The sequence below is a fragment of the Eublepharis macularius genome, chromosome 2 (genome assembly GCF_028583425.1).
Source record: "Eublepharis macularius isolate TG4126 chromosome 2, MPM_Emac_v1.0, whole genome shotgun sequence".
Classification (NCBI taxonomy): Eukaryota; Metazoa; Chordata; class Lepidosauria; order Squamata; family Eublepharidae; genus Eublepharis; species Eublepharis macularius.
In genome coordinates this window covers 125,362,856-125,384,198 of record NC_072791.1, presented here as the reverse complement: position 1 = coordinate 125,384,198, position 21,343 = coordinate 125,362,856, and the positions used below count along the sequence as shown (strand labels likewise).

Here is a 21,343-nt window from a genome sequence, read left to right as displayed (position 1 = left end):
AGTGGGGAGGCAGAGGAAGTTTGCACAATTGGGGAATAAGAGACAAGAACGCACTGAACTGCTAGGCATAGAGTTCAGAACTGACAAAGAAAATCTACCATTTGTGGCTTTTGCTGTCACTGCAGCATTGTGACCTGGAAACCATAAGGAAGCAACAAGAACTAAAAAAAACCTCACAGAAATGGAAGGATGAAGTTCACATGCTGATTTGCATTAACAGGTCAATTACTGAATTACAAACTTCTAAAAATTATATGAGAAAGATTACACTGCAATTTTGGACAGGTCAGGATTGCATGGTAGCTAAGAGTATATAGATTAAGGTTCCTGTAACAAGAATTTCTGAAGGCTTTGTGGGATGTTTTATACCTGTACCATTTTACAAAAAAGTTCTTTATTTCCAACATAAGGAATCTGCACAATTGTAAAAAAAAAAAAAGATCATTATGTTAATTTATACATCTTACATAGAATACACATTTATTTTCTGAAGTGAGAAATTTCTAATTAAAAAAGTTTTAAAAGCCTCTTATGAAATATTTTTGGTTTTGGAATGAACAAAATACTTTTTAAACTAGTGTTTTAAAATAATAAATACTTAATAGTGCAGTCCTACACAGAGTTATTTTAGTCCAAGTCCGTTTATTTTGGTGTCTTTAGAGAGGAGTAACTTTACATAGGATTGTATAATAGTTCACACTGCTTAAATCTAAGATTCAAAGGTGTATCTCCAACCATCTACAGACTCTGTGGGACAGGACTTCCCTGCTTCCTCCTCCTGCTACAACCCACTGACCATCTCCCCAAATGTTGTTCCTGGGGATCAATGGACCCTTGGAACAGCATAAGGGGAAAGTATGGGTTGAGAATGGGGAATTGTCAGAAATTGTCACAGGCATACCCTTTTGCAAATGAAAATGCTGTTCTACTGGAGGATACATGCCAATGGTAGCAATGTTTATGATAGCACTGCTATTGTGTTTTATTGGGATACCAAACAATCAATAGTCTTTGGACCAGATGTTATAAAAACTCTTTCAACAATTGTTGAATACAGTCCATCTTCAGATATTTGGTGCAGATGCCCTCCAGCATAGTGCTCCTAAGACAAAACCTTTATATCCCTTTGCTTCTCTATTCATGGATACGTCTATCTTCAGCATCAAGTGAAAGTAATGTTTAAAAACATGCACAAAACTGAATAACTAACATGAGAAAGTTGTGTCAGTTCATGAAACCTTTCAGATTTTCATGTTCATGAAGCTCAAATTAGAAATCCAGAACAGAATGCTATAGATCTTTCAAACATTTATGTTTTACTCAATTATGTTTCTACATACTGTATCAGAAATGGATTAGATTATAAATGTGTTACATGATAATTTCATTTCTTACAGTGCTAAGGTAAGTTTACGTTTGATAAGCGGGCAACCTGTAAGAACTTGTGGGGACACCTCATTTTACCCTGCACTACTGTTTCTTCGTTCCCTTTCCTGAACACCCCAATAGACTCTCCCATTTTCCTGCCTCTTTCTCTTCTTCTCACCCAGCCAACCTACCTTTATCTGCCAACCTTCCTTCAGTTTTCCCTCTTTTCCTCCCTCTGGCTGGCTTTCCCACAGAAAACTCTGGAAAACCTGTGTAGTGCCAGCTGAGTCTCCCATTCAGGTAGTGAGGAAACTGTATGAACTTGTGGGAGGCACCTCACTTTCCCCAGTATCACTTCCCCACATTATTTCCTCCTTCCCTCCTCCTAGCAGCCCCCTTTCCCTGCTTCCTTTTTCCCACCCATTCACCAACTATTTTTATATGCTTCCCATCTTCAGCTATATGTATTATTTATTTACTTAACTTTATACCCTGCCTTACTGCACAATGGGGACCCAAAGAAGCTTACATAATTCTTTGTGAGGTAGGTTAGACAAAGAGCATGTGACTAGCCAATCAGCTAGAGAGCTTCCACAACAGAGTGGAGATTAAAACCTGGGTCTTCCATATCCTAGTCTGAAACTCTAACCTCTACACCACCCTGACTAGTTTCTGGCAAGGGAAGCTTTGATTCTCAAAAGCTTATACTCTGAAAATCTTGTTGGTCTTTTAGGTGCTTCTGGACTCAGATCTTGCTCCAGCACACTGGCTTCCAAGGGCTGGCTGCTGTTGAGAAGCAAATACCTTGCTCCGTTCCTGGGATTCAAATTCACACGTGCAAACACTATGCCCGCGCTCCTGGTTTGCGCGATGATGGCACTTCCGGGAGGTGATGTCATCATGCAGGTCAAGGAGCAGTCTGGGAGTGCTCCAGCACTCACCAGGTGTGATTCAGCATGAATTGGGCTGCTGTGGGTGTGGGAGCACGCCACGCCACACCACACAGGGGCGTTCTGCACCGCCCAGGGGGCACCCCAGGAAGCACGCCTCCTGGGAGCGGGGGGAAGGTGGGAGCAGGGAATCCCCTACCCCGGGCAGGGGAATGGCACCTCTAAGATTGGTATTCTTAGACTACTTCCTGTTTCTTCTCAAAAGTCCCCTTCTCCCAGTTTAGTGAGGTAGTATCTATTCTGTTTCTCTGCTTTCTATCAAAGTTGTAGTTCCCGAATAAACTCTCTTCTTTCACTCCTTAATCGGACTCAAGATCATTCCTAAGATGTAACATACCCTACAGGCCTGGCCCCAATGAGTCCTCCCTCACAAGTCAAAACAACCCTGGATAGGACTTCTCTCTGTTTGCCTGTTTTTTCCTGACTGAAAGGAAGGCTTGAATGCTGTTATGGTTGCCTAACAACAGCCACTGAAGGCATCTGTTTCTTAAAAGCTACAACACTTCTTTTATAGTTGAGGATGGGTTAACACCCCCTTTATAATTTTGGGGGAGGGGTAAATATCCCCTCTCTTTTAGAGTTCAGGTTTTTCTGCAAACATAGGGCTTTTTTCAAGTTTGTAGAAAGATCCATCTGGTCTGTTCACAGCTCCAGTCTCTAGATTTAAGTATCCACAGATTAGACCACATTGAGAATTAGATATACTGATGAGGATGTATTTCTATTTATCCTAAAATTTCCTTTATGAAAAAAGCCAAATATGCTTTCTCCATGGTTTCCAAATTTCTGGAAATATTATATCCAGAAATTAAAAATAGCAAAAATTCCTTATGTTCCATGTGGAAATTAGACTCCCTCATCAGAGAACACAGATATAGTTTGTGCCAAAAGACAGGTGTGTCTGAGAACATGCTTTTAATACAGATAAGCCAATATTACTCCAGGCAGTTAATTTATAGAACAATACCTGATCCAATTGTGTACCTCAGCTACTTTCTCCTATTTCCCTCTATCCACTGAAGAGTTAACTTTTAAAATTAACTCTCTGGGGTGAACAGCAACAGAAGTTCTATCCAAACTGTTTTCTCTGACAGTGGTTGACTGCTGTTCACACAATGATAGATAGGAAAATATGGATAAGACGCTCACATGAACGAGAGGGATGGGACAGAGTTCTAAGATTCACTATAAAACGAGCCAAATAGTCACCATGCAAAACGAATAAAGCTTAATAATATATAATGAGGTGATGGTGTTGATGTTTTGGGTACACATGGGGATATGATGCATCAAAATTAAACGGTTTTTAATTCTATCCAGAAAACTGTAAAGATGTAGAAGACTGCACACGTAGTCATGCATTGGCAGCATACATCAAAGGAAGGTAAACAAGTGACCAGAATGCTTAGACTCAGTCTATCCATTCCTTCTCTCCTCCCTCGCTTCCTTCTATAGCATGTGACAGAGTGGTGGAAGGTTATGACTAGACGGGCAGGGATCCACTTTCCAATGTTTCTGCCTGCCTATTAGCTGCTCATAATAGTCACAGGCTGGTGCTGAATGGCATACAATATATATAAAATGCTATTTTTCTTAATTTTTGCCTTGTATCCTAACCAAAAATATTTGAGTTACCATATATGAAAAAACACAGCAGTTATAAATATTAAAACATTTCTCTTTAAGGTATTTAAATATGTCCTGTACTGAGTATAATTATAATATTTTGACCTTGTGCAGCTTACGGTCTCCTTTGTCAGATGAGTCCTCCACTTCTGGACAGGGATAAAAGCCCGGAAATGGTGTAAACAGATTAACTTTTTGCCTGCATGAGCCTGAGAAAGCACTCATCAAACTGTTAATGTTTCGTAGGGAAGAAATCACATGAGGGGGAAGGCCTGGATCATTCAGGAGATCATACAGCATAGTGCGAGTTTCATTTAGTACAGAAGGATCAACTCCAGTTCCACTGCAAACATTCTAAAACAGAGGAAAATGTTGTTAGTTATTAACATCAGCTTTCTAAGCTTTTTAGAAATCATATATCACACTTTTCTCTTCAATTAATCCACAAAGTGGTTTACTAAGCAAAAATACAATAGTTAAAAACACCAACTAAATCCTGAAGAGAAAAGCAGGGGAGATGCACTCCTCTTATGGAAGGAAGGTATGGAGGTAGGCAGGATATCATGTCAACAGCTTTTTTGTAAAACAGTTTATATTGCCTATGCTGGAAAATTGAATAAAAGTATGTCGTGTTGAATAAAACTTAGTAAAGGGATTGTCCTATTGCTGAAGCCACTTAGTCCTCCTTAATGAGTCAACACTAGCAAGGATGGCATTGGGCAAAGACAGAGACAGGATTTGTCCTGAGAAAGCACCATTCACATTTGAATGCAGCTGAAGAGGCCAGGTTTTTCTGCTGCTCTGTCTTTGTATGTGAAAGGCCAAACAGGGTAAGAGCAGGGCTACTGAACAACTTGGGATTTCTGCATTTGGATATAATGATAGTCAACTGTTAGTATAAACTATAGTTAACAAGCCAGTTGTTTAGAATCCCAATCAGCCATTTAAAATCAGTTTACTGGGTACGTGTTCTGAGACATCACAATAAACAGCATAGGGCAAATTCCTGACAGTTAAGCTCTTTCTTTTCCCCTTATGCCCTTGTAAGCATAGATCAAGAGAAACAAATCAATTTGTACAAGCAGACCACAAAACTGGGGGGAGGGGGTGGATTTTGCTTTTACTCAGCACATACAATTATTGATGACAAGGAAACATGGTAAGCAAAGAAATTTCCATTCGCAGCAACTGAGTAAAGGAAGAAATAAGACTACAGAAAACCACTGATTTCCCCTAACCTCAAATTTACCTCTATAGATGGAAAAATTAGAGATAGGAAACTTTGACTTACAAATGCTAATGCTATCTCAGCTGTTGGAATCTTGAGAAACATGTAAGAACACATTGGTCCTGATTAGACATGGGCACAAACCAAAAAAAACCACGAACCCACGGTTCATGGTTTGGTGTCGCTGCCGAACCTGAACTAACGAACCGCGATGGACATTTCCCACTGACGAACTGGTTTGGGGTTCGTGGGCGTCAGAACAGCCCCCACTGGAATTCGAGAGCCCATATTCACGAGGAGTGTTTAGCAAGGTCTCCAGCCAGCCAGCATCCAAGTTTGGTCAAGATTGCAATAAGGATCTTGGAGTTATACCCTCTCCAATCCGAAGCCCACAGAAAACTTCCACTCGATACAATTAGAGATACCAGTTGACGTTGGCCCAGTGTACAAGGGGTGCACTCGAAGGCAGGCTGCCCCCCTCTAGGGGGCAGGGGGTATGGCCACTTGCTGGCAGCACCCCCCATGTGCCCACCAGCCAGGCCTCAGAGGAGCACGCATTTATTCCCGGCGCAGGCCGGAAGGTGGGAGATGATGGCGGCCGCAGAGCCTGGCGGGAACAGGGAAGCGGGGGTCTTGGAAGTGGGAAGATCCCCCAGCAACCACGGGGCCTCATCTGAGGGTCCCACTGAAGAATATTCTGGCAGCAGCCAACATCACCCACCTTCCTGTCTTCACAGAAAGGATGAGAGGGAGAGGAGATGTCATGTGGAGGGGAAGTGGGAAGATCCCCCAGCAACCACGGGGCCTCATCCGAGGGTCCCACTGAGGGACATCCACCCTGAAAGAGTGCACAGACTGCTGTGGCAGAGGATTGTCTGCTCCTCCTGTGTCACAGTGGAGGCTGTCGCCAACATCACTCACCTTCCTGCCTTCGTGGAAAGGACGTGACTGGTCGTGGCATTACCCATTCACCCCTGCCCGGAGGGGACAGCTGCTGCTGTTGACAGGAGCCGCCGTGATGTACAATGTTATGTGCAACAGCAGCAGAGCTGACCATCATGGCCAAAATCACCACTGGCAGACATCACCCACTTTCCTGTCTTTGCGGAAAGGACACGTGACTGGTCGAGGGACCCATTCCCCCCATGCACAGAGAGGACAGCAGGTCACATGGATAGGGGTGCACCGTGCAGCTCAAACTTGTCAGCTCAGCAAAAGCATCTGAGCTGCACCTCGTGGTCCAAAACGGTGGCAGCTGGCATCACCAACCTTCCTGCCCATACGGAAAGGGTGGGAGGGACCCATTCCGCCCTGCTCAGAGAGGACACCAGGTGCCATGGAAGGGGCTGCCCCACGTTCCTCATGGCCAAAAGCAGCATCAGCTGGCAGCACCACACCCTCCTGCCTTCGCGGAAAGGACAGGATGGAAAAGACAGGAGAGGTTGGGAGGCATCTGAGCAGATCCAGAGAGGGAGAGGTTGAAAGAGGGACCATCAGGGGAAACGTCAGGGAGACAGGGAGAAAGGGTTACTGCCGGCTGCATCGCGGAGCATGACCAGGAAGACCCCTTAGTCAGCGAGCCATGAGCTGAGAAAGCCACTGAGTTGCGGGGCAGCAGCATGTGATGACATGACACATCTTCCTTCCTTCGCAGAAAGGACAGGAATGGACAGGACCAGGAAGGTTGTTGGGAGGGGTCAGAGCGGTCCCAGAGAGGGCGAGGTGTGAAGAGGGACTGGGAGCTTGACAGGAAGAGAAGGACCAAGAGGCCCCAAACATCCACCCTGACAGAGTGCGCAGGCTGCTGTGGCAGAGGCTTGTCCGCCCCTCCTGCAGCGCAGTGGAGTCTGTCGCCAACATCACTCACCTTCCCGCCTTCATGGACAGGAAATGAGTCGAGGGACCCATTCCCAACATGTTCAGAGTGGACAGCAGGAGCCTAGGATAGTGGGCTCCGTGCTGTGCAACCGTATGTGCCGGAGCTCCGGAGCTGCCCCACATGCCAAAAAACAGAGCATCAGAAAACACCCACCTTCCTGCTTTCAAAGAAAGGACGGGATGGGCAGGACAAGTGATGGGGAGGGGATGCTTGGGCACCATCCGGAGAGGGACAGGTTGAAAGAGGGAATTGGAACTTGTTTGGGAGAGGAGGGCAAAGGGTCACCAGCCATGGAAGCAGCCCCAAGAACTGAGGGAGGCTTGAGTCTGCTGTGGAGGAGCTGGGCCAACAACCCCAGGGTGGCTCAGAGCCCAGGTAGGTCCAGGTCCACGGGAGGGTGCCCCAGTAGGTTGAGGTTGACCTTTATGAAGGTCAACATGTCCACCAGGTACAGGTGCAGATGTGCACGGTGGGGACAGAAGAGGTCTCTCAGGTGGGAGAGCACCCGCTCACTCTGCAAGCTGGGGGGGGCAGGCAGGACACATGTTTGTTGCGACGATGGACAGGTCCGGCCATAAGGCAGATTTCCTCGCCCAATATTCCAATGGGTTAGCATGGGGGGGCTCGGTGGGCTCAGCAAGGTACTCGTGCACCATGGCCCCCGCCGAGTCCTCCACTGAGAGGGACCCGGCCACCGTGCAGCGGCCAACCATGCAGCCCACTGACGAGGCCCAGAGATCGAATGGGGCCATTTGGGTGGGTCTTCCCTGGCATGGCTCACTTCCCACCTCCTCCCCCTCCCCTGTCCTCTTCTTCCTCCTCCACCGCCTGCCCCTCACTCCTGCCCGGTTCCTTCTGTCCTGCATTCTCTTTCTGGAAACGGAGCACCGCTGTGCGGAGCTTCTTTTTCCAGCGCTGCATCTGACCCACCTGCGTGACGATGCTGCCCTTGATGCGGGGGTCACAGAGGGAGGCCAGTTGGTATGGCACCTCGTAGCGTAGAGGATGCAAGCGCTCAGCCAAGCAGGCCTGGATCCTCCTAGAAAAGTCCTGGACCCTGGGGAGCAGCTCTTGCTTGTGCTGGAGCTCCTGGGCCAGAAACCGGTTGAGCAGGTGGATCAGAGGGATGACCTGACCCAGGCTGGCCTCATAGGAACACAAGAGCTCAGTGGCATCCTTGAACGGTTTCAGTAACCGGGACATCTGGACAAGGACTCTCCATTCCATGGAGCTGAGGCTCAACTTCTCTCCTCTCCTCAGCACATCCAAAGATGACAGGATGACTTGCAACGGGCCCTTCTGCTCCACCAGATGACATATCCTGTCGTAGGTGGAGTTCCAGCGGGTGGGCAGGTCCTGGAAGAGTTGGTGCTCGGGGTCCCCTTCCTCCCCTTGCCTCTGGAACAGCTCAAGGGAAGAGTTTATGCTGCGGGAGAAATGGGAAACGATGCAATGGCAGCTGTCCAGCAGATTGCACGTCCACAAGGTTCCCTTGTCCCAGCTGTCCCTCAGCTTGCTCCCCAGCCCGAGCACATCCCTCATCACAAGGTGCAGCTTGTGCGCCATGCACACCAGGCCCAGGAGGGATGCCTCTTTCAGGGCTGCCAACATGTTGGCTCCCGCGTCCGTCACCATGAAGCCACGGACAAACCCTTCCACCCCGGATGTCCACTCCCTCAGAGCCGCCTTTACCGTGGTGGCATTGTTCTTCCTGGCATGGACCTTGTCCATCCCCTGGGCCTGGAGAAGAACCACTCTGTAGCCCAGTGTCAAGCTGGGTACCTTTTTACAGATGCCAGATCTTGGCATGGCATGGCGGAGGTCCTCTGGTTGCCACCAGTGGGTGGTGATGGCAAGGAACCCATGATGGCAGCCGCTCCAAAGGTCGGCCGTGAAGTGTACTGTTCTGCCTTGGGCAGCCGACTCGACGCCCAATGGTGTGCCGCGACAGCATGGAGAACTATGGGGCAAAGTGCTGGAGCAGCAGTTGGAAGCCCATGCCCTCCACGACCGATAAGGGGAAGCCTTGCAGGGCAATCATCTGCACCACCACACAAACACCCGCCTCCTGAGCCCTAGACCTCACCCTTTTCAGCGGCACCACCCCCGACCCTAATGGGACAACTTCCCCCAGGGCGGCCTGCCTGACCCTTCCACTCCCACCACCAGCACCCTCGGGGCAAGGCTTCTTGCTCGGGCTACATTCTGGTGACCCTCCCACCAATCCTGGATCAGACGAACTGGTGGCCCGCTGTCTCCCCCCCAATGGATGTTTCGCTGCCCAAGGATGGAGACCACAGGCTTGGGTGGTGACTCTTCAGGTGCCTAGTCAGGGCCATCAATGACAGGTGCTTCAGGTCATTGCCCCTGCACACCAAGCCATCACACACACAGCACCGCACCACATGGGGGGGGCAGTCAGAAGGGCCCGAAAGTGCCTCCATACATTGAGGTTGAACCGTTGCCCACTAACAGTTCCAGGGGAGGGAGGACGAAGGGTTACTGGCTGTGTCTCAGAGCTGGCAATGGAAGATGGAGTGATGGATGGACTGCAGGCAGGGACAGCACCGGTAGTTTCGGATGGGGATGGGCTGGATGTTTCCTCGAACACCAACTATTCCTCAAAGGATTCCTCAGCCTCCTCCTCATCAAACATTTTCAAGAGTTCCTCTTCTGCCGGCAGCAAGAGCTCTTCGGCCTCCTCCACAGCCTCAACTGGTGATTTTTTGGGAGCGGGAGTCTCTGCTGCTCCAGAGCCCTGCACAGCACTGCTTCCCATGGTGCGACTGGGACAATCTCTGCACTTCCCCCCACGACCACTCTTGTCCCCCAGCTGAAGCCTCATAGTTCCAGCAAACAAAAATTGAGGAGAGAAAAAGAGATGACTCTGTGAGCCCTCTGCTGCGGTGCCCACTGAGCTTGGCCCTAGGGCCTGACAACAACCCTGGAACCAGAAAGAGGGAGGGGGCAGAGCCCTAGCCCTCCACTCCCACAGACCTTACCTGATCAGGCACTGATAATAATCAATGTGAGCTCTCAGCCGAGGTGCCATTGAGCTTGGCCCCAGGGCCTGGCAGCAGCCTTGGAACCAGAGGGAGGGAGGGACTAGAGCTGTAGCCCACCACTCCCACAGACCTGAACAGATCAGGCACTGATAATAATCAATGTGAGTCCTCAGCCGAGGTGCCCACTGAGCTTGGCCCCAGGACTTGGCAGCAGCCCTGGCACCAGAGGGAGGGAGGGACTAGAGCCCTAGCCCACCACTCCCACAGACCTGACCAGATCAGGCACTAATAATACTGTGTGAGCCCTCAGACAAGATGCCCACTGAGCTTGGCCCCAGGCCCTGGCAGCAGCCCTGGCACCAGAGGGAGGGAGGGACTAGAACCCTAGCCCACCACTCCCACAGACCTGACCCGATCAGGCACTGATAAATAATAATCAATGTGAGCCCTCAGCCGAGGTGCCCACTGAGCTTGGCCCCAGAGCCAGGCAGCAGCCCTGGAACCAGAGATCGATGCCTATCCCAAAAATCCAAGCTCAATTATACTCTCTCTGTCTCTCTCCCTAAAGGCTAGCAAGTAACAAGCAACAGCTCTGTCACACGCCACTGTTCGCTGAAAGTGAAACCCAGCCTGGGAGCCCACTGCTATTTATAAGCACAGGTCCCATAGAACAACGCAGGAGGTCTGTGTTTGGCCGTCAGAGCTGCCTATCAGGGTTTGCAGGGATGAGATTGGAGTGCCCATGGCTACAGTACACCCCCTCCCTCCCCCGGGTGTCTTCTCTGAAGTTGTAACCACTTTGCACCTCCATGGTTGGAAGGAAGACCTGCTGATCAAGGTAAGCTGGGCTTCCATTCGGGTTTCCAGGGCGACAGAAGGAGGGCAGACAGAGCTCAGGCATTCCCCCGGCTCAGTTTCCAAGGGAATTGATTGATGGTGCCTGACTGTCTGGCTTCACGAACCACAAAAGAACACAACGAACTGGGCCTCTTATGAATGCTGTTTCGTTCGCCATGGATGCTCACGAACTGCCGGATCACAAACTGACGATCGGGTGGTTCATGGTTTTTTTGCGTTTGTAATGCAGTTCGTGCCCATGTCTAGTCCTGATATCTTCCAACTGTGTTGGCCATGTGAGATTATAAATGTAATCTAGAAGACAGCCTGATAGATTTTAGCCTGTGAAGAAACAGTATTTGCAGATTTAAGGTATTAATAGGGAACAATACTCCTATTACTTTTGAGATTTAAGAACACAAGAATGAATACAACACCAATATATTTTCAAGTATGTTTGTTCTGCAGAAATGATGGGCTAACGTGTAAAAAACTCTCAAGGAAAACAGGCAAAGAAAAAGCAATGTTGTTTTAATAAGAGAAAATTAATTTAAATAACCCTAGGCTAGCAATCTAAGAATTCTTATTTGGGATAGGATCTGGAAAATAATTCGCTCTGGCTCTTTACAGACTTTTAAAACTATATACACTGAATGCAGGGAGAGAGGAGCAGGTTTGCACCTGCTGGAGAATACCATGATGTCCTGACATTTAGTTCAATGTGCGCAGCAAGCCATGTTTGCACCTTTGTGTGCGTGTGTGTGCATGTGTGTGTGCATGCACGCACACACACAATCTTGGGAAAGGAATAATCTACACTTGTATGAGTGTAACATTCACAACAGATGTTCAGATGAGTGAGTACAGTCTTTTAAAAGGGGGCGGGGGTTGTATGCACTGCCATTCAGGAAAGATTCCTTTAAATCTTTTTCATATTAGAAATAAACTGTTTGTAATTTGCAGATATTAATCAGAGAGAAAATTTTTCTTTTGAAATGAGACAACATTTTTTCAGGAAGGATTTATGTGATTTCAAACATAGTTGGATTTATATAATTAATATTTTAGTAACATCTTTGGATCTGTTTCTAATTTTGGTTGAGATTTAAAGTATACTGACCTGATAATGAGGTTTATACCATTGCTTTAAGTCCCAGTCCCAAAGAATCATCTGTAAGACAACAAAATCAAGACAATAAGCAAATACTGAAAGATTCTGGAAACAGAACACACTTTATTTGAAGTCTTTCTAAATTACCATACGTTGGATCTATTGTAGTCTTCTAACTTTGCTCATACTGAAAATGAAAATGTTTTTCTGCAATAAATTCAGTTGTCAACATTGCACACCAATTAAATTTTAAAATACACAGCTCACATCACTGCCAAATTCTTTCCAAACCACAATATGTCTAATTGATTTTGTTACTATAATAATTTATATAGTAACCTTTATCAAACTAGTATTTTCTGAGAAATGGTTGAAAAACACAGTTTTTCAAGTGCGAAGAGATGACTTCATAGCCTACTCTTCCAGAAATTTAACAAAATGGCAATTATGACAACTTAAATAGAATTCTTATTGCCAAAACCTAGCAAAAAAATAAGGACCTAATCCAGTACAGAGCAATCCCTTCACCATATGTACAAGAAGTTGTTACCAGAAGAAAGGAAACTAACAGTGCAGTCGTAGAGCGGGGGGGGGGGGGAGAGAACCCTGGAAGCCTACCAGGAGTTACATTGGCATATTCCAGACCCCCTTCAATAACGCAGTGGCCCAGTTCCACTCTGGCTGGATCCTCCACTGGTGCCCAGCCATGGTGGCTGGGCGCAGGCACAACTGGGGTTCAAATCCCTGTGCAGGTGGACCTGGGGGGGCAAGCTGGGGGTGGGGCATGAATTAGTCCATTCCCTAAGTCATCTAGATAGATAGATAGATAGATAGATAGATAGATAGATAGATAGATAGATAGATAGATAGATAGATAGATAGATAGATAGATAATTGAATTACCTCATAAATTTTCAACCCCTGATTTCACCTGACTTTTCCCTTCTAAAATAAATAAACTAGTTAGTGATTTTTGAATTTTAAAAACATCTCTGGTGCCATTTCTGCTGTTAAGGGTGAGGGAATGTCAAAATATTACTATCACAATAATACAGTAAAAGTTCTGTTACTATTTTTCTTCAGCACTTTAAAAGTACCATAGAAATTTCTTATATGAAAAATGTTATAAAAAGAATACAAGTTCACATCACAGTCTAGGTAGAACCCACTTATCTCCAGGATCATATCTCAGTATGTTCTACAGCTTTACTCATCTGAGCAAAGCCTGATGAAGATGCCATCTTGCATTATATAAGCTGAATTATATAAGCTGCACCCTGCTGCACTGGGGTTTTCTCTGTTGTGGCACCCACCTGGTTAAAATGTATAAAACCTGATGTAACAAAAAAGGTAGCCACACTTCTATTGTTTTGCAGAATGTATAAAACAGAATGGTTCAGGAGGGCATTTCCATAAAAGTGTAGGAATATAGTAACATATAATTCTGCAAGAACACTTTCTGTTTAGGTAACAATGTTTTAATTTAATTGTAGAATTTTTAGTCAGCTTTTCATTTTTTCCCTCCCCCTTTATATACTGCATTTCTTTCTGGATGTATTATGCAGTCTGTACTTTAGCATTCTCTAACTATGAGATTCAGTTTACTGTCTTAACTGTGAAATCCAGTTTATATAATCTATTACATTGTTTTATTTGTGTAATTCAGTTTTATTGCAGTATTCATTGTATGTATTATACTGTGTTTTGTGTACAATTCTGTAATCTGCCTCAAGTCTCAGTGAGAAAGGTAGATGAGAAATGAAGAAAAAAAATCGACCTTGATGTCTAAACGAATTTGTAGCAGATAAGAAAAATCTTGGATACATGGTAGCAATTATGTGCAGCTTGAATATTACTACAATTCCTTCTCCTATTAAGTATTTTAATGAAGATTTCATGACATTTGTATAATAGTAAAAATGTTGTTTTTAAATAGTCAGGCGTGCAGATTCCCATAGACATTTGAGTTCTCTCTCTGTTTTTCTTACTTCCCTACAAGCCAAACTGAATGTTCCTCCTCCGTAAGAAAAATGTGAAGTCTAGTTAGTGTAGTTGGTGCATTAAACTAGAAATGTGAATTAAAATCCCAAATTAATTCAGTTGGCGACCTTGGGCCAGTCACTACCTCTTGGCCAAATCTACCTCACAGAACTGATACGATGAAGCATAGGAAAGAAGAACCATATACACTGCCCCCAACCTTCTTAGAAGGACAAGATAAATATGGGATACAAATAGGATATCCTCTCTGCATATGAACCCCCACACCAATTAAGAGTGATAGGCCCTACTTTTTGGGCAACTACTATGCTGGGTGAGAAGTGTAGCAGCCACAGACAGTTCATGTACTATAATAGCATATCCCACTTTGGGCTTCCATTATTTTTTCAGAGAAATGATTAATTTCTGTTACAGTTATATTCTAGCTATATTTTAAAGAACATTTTTTCAGCACTGAAACCATAAAGTTAATTAGAAAGAGACCACAGAAAAAGGATATCCCATAAATGAATAGTACTCAATTCTGTTTTCTTATTATATTTATTTGTGTGAGATGGACAGCCCAATCTTAGGACTCTGATGTCAGTGTATCACTGCTTGAGAGCATTTCCGAATTTTTTCCTTGCTTCAGGGAAACCCAAATCTTTTCGGGATGCACACCCCTAGTAGTAACCCCACCTATATCTACCAATTACAGCACAATATGCCAATGATGCCCTCATGACAGGCAGCTAAGGAATTGATGCATGTTGATGCTCCACTGATGTGGGTTTCAGGCCCTTCCTGCAACTAAGTTCCCCTTTGCTAGGCATCAACACAGGGAAGGAAACATGGCCACTCTAACCTCATCATCACCATGCCTTTGTAGCATGTTTGGTAGAGGCAACCCAAATTTAAGTTCCAGATCCCTCCTACACAGGGATTTGGGTCTGGGGGAGCATAAGTTCTAGGGCTAAGAAGCGCCAGACAAGGTAGATGCAGACACTAAGAGCAACAGCAATGGACCACACAACTGCATAGTCACAGAAAGCACACCTGTCAACACCCCCACCAACGATCACTGGGAAAGGACACCTGTGTGGAAAATAGAAGTCATGGGTTTGGATCCCATAAGGAAGATATTTGCAAAGCCAAAACTCACTTTTTGACCAGTAGCAAGAATATCATCAGCAAAATCGCAAAGAAAGGCAAGTCTAGAACTTATTCCACATTGACCTTTTTTTTCATAATATTTTTTAAAATTTTATTAATAAGATTAAAAGCCCAATAAAGGGGCAGAGAAAAGAAAAATTAAATAAAAAGAAATATATAGAGAGAAAAACAAATGAAAATTAAAGAAAGGAAAAACAAAAAAAATAATACATACTTCATTTTCCATTTTCCTCTACAACACCTATTATATCTTTACATACATTATACTTGTAGTTTTAATACCTCTAAAATTTACCTTTTCAATACTGTCCCCCTTCTATTTATTTTTCCCAAGTTTATCTTCTTAGAAATCAAATCCAGAAATCATCAATTCATTTTTTCTCGGCTCAGGCAGAAAGTTAATAAGGAGTTTCCAATTAACCATAAAAGTAGACAGTGTTTTATCTCTAATCAGAGCTGTAAGTTTAGCCATCTCCGCCAACTCCATCATTTTCACAATCCAGTCATCCATTGAAGGCAATGCTGTACTTTCCCATTTTTGTGCCTATAAAAGCCTAGCTGCCACTGTCATATATAGAAATAGAATACCGTGTTTGTTTTCCAACTGTTTGGTGGTTGATATCTTATCTGCAGGGCTATTGTAAGATATAGAGTATTTTGTTAGTCCGGTGTTTTTCAGGACTGCAAACCATGCCCTATTCATTCTTAGCAACTCTCTTTCCTGTTGAAATTGTGCTTATGCTTATGAATTTCAACGGCTTAACTGTGCAATCTGACAAAGTAGCTGGATGTGTTGACCAGTATTTTAGTGTCCTGGAATAAGATACTGTGTCTTGTTTGCCGCTTCAGTCAGGCACTGTGGCAGCACTTCCAGACCCTTCCCAATGACCCCTGTGCAGTGCGGTGCCATTCCTGCAATGCCCTGCTGCATAGGGGCTGTGACCCCAAGCACCTGTCGTCAATCACCCTCTTCTTGCACCTGCAGAGGCACCACCCAAGCCTGTTGCCTCCAGAGCAACGCGAGTCATCTGGCAGGTGGAAGAGGATGGCTCCTGATCATAAAGAAGGGGAAGGGTCACAGGAGTCCACCCTGAGCAAGAAGACTTGCCCCAAGGGTGCTGTGGGTGGGAGTGGAACATCCCGGCAGGCTACCCTGCAGGAGGTTGTCCCCTCGGGGTTGGGGACAGTGCTTATCAAAAGAGTCAGGGGGAGGGTTCAGGAGACAGGCACTTGTGTGCTGGCAGAGATGATTGCCCTGGAAGGACTCCCTTCATCTATTGTGTACGGTGTGGTCTTTCAGAGGCTGCTGCATCATTTCGCCCCCTGGTTCATAATGTCATTGCAGCAGACCATTGGCCAGTGAGTCATTTCCATCCTCTACCGTAGTGTGCAAGAAATGGTTTCTCAGGAGCTGTCATGTGTCAAAGATCGGACAGTGCACTTATCGGCAGATATGTGGAGCAGCGGCCATCACGGCTACCTTGCCCTCACTGCATATTGGTGGCAACCAGAGGACCTCTGCTGCCATGGCGCGGAGGGCAATCTAAACTCCCCTCTGTCTGGAGATCAGGGGGCAGGGCCACCGGCCATGTGACCATTTTCACCTAGGGTGATTTAAACTTTTAAAAACTCCCCCCTTGTTCTAGCTGACCCAAAGTGATGTCATTTTGCGGTCCTGAGTTCCACCACCTCTTTTCCCAGAAAAAAAGTCCAGAGTATATCACTGACCCGAGGGAGGAGAAAACATCCAGTGACCAGTGGGTGAGGGCCCCCGGTGACACGGGGCCATTCACATTGGGAGCGATTGTACCTGCACCTATGGGATTTCAACAGGCTGAGACCATCAAGGGAGGGATTGTGCATGAAATTTTGGAGGAGTTGCAAAGACCGGGGGACCCTGGATTACCCCTGGGCAACGCCAAGGAGTATCGTGGTTGTACAGTTGAAACAGGGACATCCCCATTGGATGCGTGTGAAATGGGAGCCGCGGCTGGGCCAAGTAACTAGGATTGGGATCAGGCACTGCAGTTACGCGCGCCAAAGGAAAAGGCAACACAATCGGTGTTGGTTAATGTACAGATACAGGGGGACCCTGGATTACCCCCTGGCAACGGGCAAGACCAGGGGAAGTCCTGCATAGAGTGAGTTGCAGTAGTCTAATCTAGAGGTGACCATTGCTTGGATCACTGCAGTTAAGTCATGGGTTGATAGGTAGGGGACAAGCTGCCAGGCCTGTCTTAGATAGAAAAATGAAGATTGGGCAATTGCTGCGACCTGTGCCTCCATAGTCAGGGAGGCATCCAGGATCACCCCCAGGCTCCTAACTCTCGAAACTGGCACAATTGGTGGTCCATCAAGACCGGGGAGCCAGAGTCCCGTACCCATGGCCCCCAGACCCACATGCAGGACCTCTGTCTTTGTGGGATTTAATTTCAACCAACTCTGCTTCAACCATCCAGTCACAGCTTCGAAGGCACGCTCCAAGACATCTGGGGCAGAGTCGGCCCGGCCATCCATCATCAGATATAGTTGGGTGTCATCAGCATATTGATAACACCCAAGTCCCAAACTCTGCACCAGCTGGGCGAGGGGGCGCATATAAACATTAAACAGTAATGGGGAGAGTATTGCCCCCTGAGGGACACCGCACACCAATGGGTGGCGGGATGACAATTTCTCCCCAAGTGTCACCCTCTGTCCCCGACCGTGGAGAAAAGAGACAAGCCACTGTAAGGCAGTCCCTCGTATCCCTACATCGACAAAGCGGTGGGTCAGTAGATCATAATCGACTGTATCGAATGCTGCTGACAGATCCAGTAGTATCAGCAGTGCAGATCCGCCGCAATCCAGCTGCTTGCGGAGATCATCCATGAGGGCAACCAGCAACGTCTCCACCCCATGTCCCAGGCAGAAGCCAGACTGGAAGGGATCACATGTGCGAGTGCAAGCTTTAATAGATTCTGGATGCACTCGGGAACTAATGTCACCAGCCCTAGTCACAGGATTTGGGAAAAGGTTGTAGATCTCAAAGACCCCATAGTTTTTGAACAAATGGCCGGGTCTAGTCTGAATCCTGCTGATTTTAGAACCGAACCCACCCCGATGGGCATGGGGAATCACTGGGAGAATAGAACATACGTAGTCAGTGATGTAGCCAAATATCCCCTCGTGCTGGGGAGCCGTTGGCTTTGGGATCATGATCCATACATCAAATGGTCTACAGGAGAATTTTTTTTTAAAGGAGATCAATGCGTAAGACATGCATGGACGGGAGGTACCCTCCCCGTTAGAAACTGAGTTGTTAACTACCGAAGAAAAAACCATTCCCCTCGAATATAGGGATTTAAAACAAGTGTTTGATGAAAAAGAAGCTGATGAACTTCCCCCTCATAGAGCTACAGAGTGTGCTATTGAATTACTTCTAGGGGAAAAATTACCTAAGGGAAAATTGTACTCTATGAGCCCTACAGAAAGGAAGGAACTACGAGAGTTCATTGGAGTGAGGATTCATCCACCCAGCTAGCCCCCTCCATGCTGCGCCTGTATTGTTCCGCAAAAAGAAGCATGAGGGGCTAAGACTGTGTACTGATTACTGTGGAATAAACGCAGTGTCCATGTCAAATGCCTACTCCCTCCCTCTGATTAGAGACTTGCTCAGTGTGGTGGCACGAGGGAGAGTCTTTTCAAAGCTGGACTTAAAAGATGCTTACTTCCGAGTGAGGATAAGGGAGAAGGACAAATGGAAGACGGCTTTCAATACCCCTCTGGGGCAATCTGAATACCTCGTGATGCCTTTCGGATTACAAGGGGCCCTGGGGGTCTTTATGAACTTAATTAACCAAGTATTGCATGAATACCTGTACAAAGGTGTAGTTGTTTATCTAGATGACGTGCTGATTTATTCTCCTGATAAGAAATCTCATGTTGAATTGGTCAGAAAGGTGCTGACCACTTTGCAAAGGCACAAGCTGCCAGTGAAATTGTCCAAGTGTGAGTTCCACAGAGGAACTGGATTTTTTGGGATACCGGGTGTCGCATCAGGGACTTAAAATGGACCTGGCAAAAGTTCAAGCAGTGGTGGGGTGGGCAACCCCCAAAACAAGGAGGCAGCTGCAATCATTTTTGGGTTTTGCTAACTTTTACCAACCCTTCATATAGAAATTTGCTCGAATCGCTCTCCCTTTAACGGACTTGCTAAAAACAAAGGGGAAGGGACTGCAAGGGGAAAAGCCTAGTGCTAAATTGAATTGAACTGTACAATGCCAAGAGGCTTTTGAAACGCTGAAAAGGTTATTTAGTTCAGAACCAGTTCTGCAGCACCCAGATGAGAACCGGAAATTTGTGGTCCAGGTAGATGCGAGTGACACCACAGTAGGAGGGGTCCTCCTACAACTGAATGAGAATGGAAAATTGTACTCCTGCACATACATTTCTATGAAATTCTCTGAAACAGAACGCAATTGGAGCATATAGGAGAAGTAAGCTTTTGCGGTGAAATTTGCACTCACCACCCAGCAACATTGGTTAGAGGGGGCTAAAATTCCTTTTGAAGTATGAACTGATCACAAAAACTTAGAAGCGTTGCTTACCCTCCATAGATTGAGCGCCAAACAGTTAAGGTGGGCGGAATTCTTTTCCAAGTTTAACTTTGCATTGAAGTACCTCCCCAGCCAATCAAATTTCCTAGCGGACGCACTTTTGCACATACCCCAACATGAGAGCCAAAAGGAGGAAATCATTGGTTTTTCACCAGCTCAACTGGGAGGAGCGGTGACAACATGCAGCCAAGCTGCAAAAACGCAAAGCAGCCCAAAACCTGATCTCTCAGAGTGGGAAGAGTGAAAGCTGAAACCAAAAAGGAAGGCGGAGGGAATGCCCAAAGCCGAGCTAAATCAAGAGAAAGATGACCACTGGTACAGGATGGGCAAATTATACATTCCAGCTAGCCTGAGGAAAGAGGTTTTACAACAACACCATGTTTCAAAGCTTGCTGGTCATTTCGGATACCTTAAAACCCTACACTTACTGAAAAGACAATTTTGGTGGCCAGCTATGAGAAAAGATGTTTCACAATACGTAGCTTCATGCCCAGTGTGCATAATGGGGACATCTAGGAGGGGAAAAAACCCTGGACTGTTACAACCTTTAGAAACCCCTTCTAGACCATGGGCTGCGATTTCAATGGACTTTATCACAGATCTTCCCCCCTCGAAAGGATATACAGTCATTTTAGTTGTGGTCAGGGCTTTTTTTCTGGGAAAAGAGGTGGTGGAACTCAGTGGGTTGCCCTCGGAGAAAATGGTCACATGGCTGGTGGCCCCGCCCCCTGATCTCCAGACAGAGGGGAGTTTAGATTGCCCTCCGCACTGCTTTGTGCGGAGGGCAATCTAAACTCCCCTCTGTCTGGAGATCAGGGGGCGGGGCCACCAGCCATGTGACCATTTTCAAGAGGTTCCAGAACTCCGTTCCACCGCGTTCCAGCTGAAAAAAAGCCCTGGTTGTGGTGAATTTGTTTTCAAAACACACTCATTTTGTTCCATGTACTACAATCCCTACAACTAGAAAACTGGCCAGCATTTTCATGAAACACGTGGTCAAACTTCACTCCTTCCCTAATAAGGTAATATGTGACAAAGTTCCACAATTCGTCGCCAACTTCTGGCGGGAGCTTCTCAAAATTGCTGGAATTGAACAGGGACTTAGGTCCGCCTATCCTCCCGAGAGCGACGGGCAATCAGAATGCACAAATCAAGTGCTTGGAACAGTTTTTAAGATGCTACATTAACTATCAACAGGATGATTGGATTGATTTTCTTGATTTTGCCAAATATGCGTATAACAACTCAATACACAGCTCTGCAGGAGCTTCTCCTTTTAAAATAGTACATGGATATGAAGGAAATGCCTTGCCTTTTGCTACAACCCCTGGCTCCCAACAGCCAGGAGATTTAGGAGAATGCTGGGCTAATTTAACTTCCCAATGGGGAATCATACAAAAGACTTTGGACAAAGCAAAAGAGGACTATAAAAAGTTTGCTGACAGAAAACGTTCTAAACAATGGAAACTACAACCAGGAGTTTTTTTGTACATCTCCACCAAGAACATTAGAAGAGAGCAACCTAGTAAAAAATTAGGGTGGAGATATATAGGACATTTTATTGTAAAGAGATTAATCAACGAAGTAA

General features: G+C 46.1%; 1 protein-coding gene across 2 annotated transcripts in view; it reads right to left on the bottom strand.

Moving 5' to 3' along the window:
• The window catches only part of PDE3B (phosphodiesterase 3B), a 177,838-nt gene that overhangs the window by 89,729 nt on the left and 66,766 nt on the right, over window positions 1-21,343 (bottom strand). For both annotated transcript variants that reach the window (XM_054971440.1, XM_054971441.1), the window contains exons 2-3: window positions 12,014-12,064; window positions 4,050-4,298 (exon numbers count right to left, since the gene is read on the bottom strand). In XM_054971440.1, the coding sequence (XP_054827415.1) occupies window positions 4,050-4,298; window positions 12,014-12,064 (300 nt within the window). The remainder of the gene's footprint in view (window positions 1-4,049; window positions 4,299-12,013; window positions 12,065-21,343) is intronic.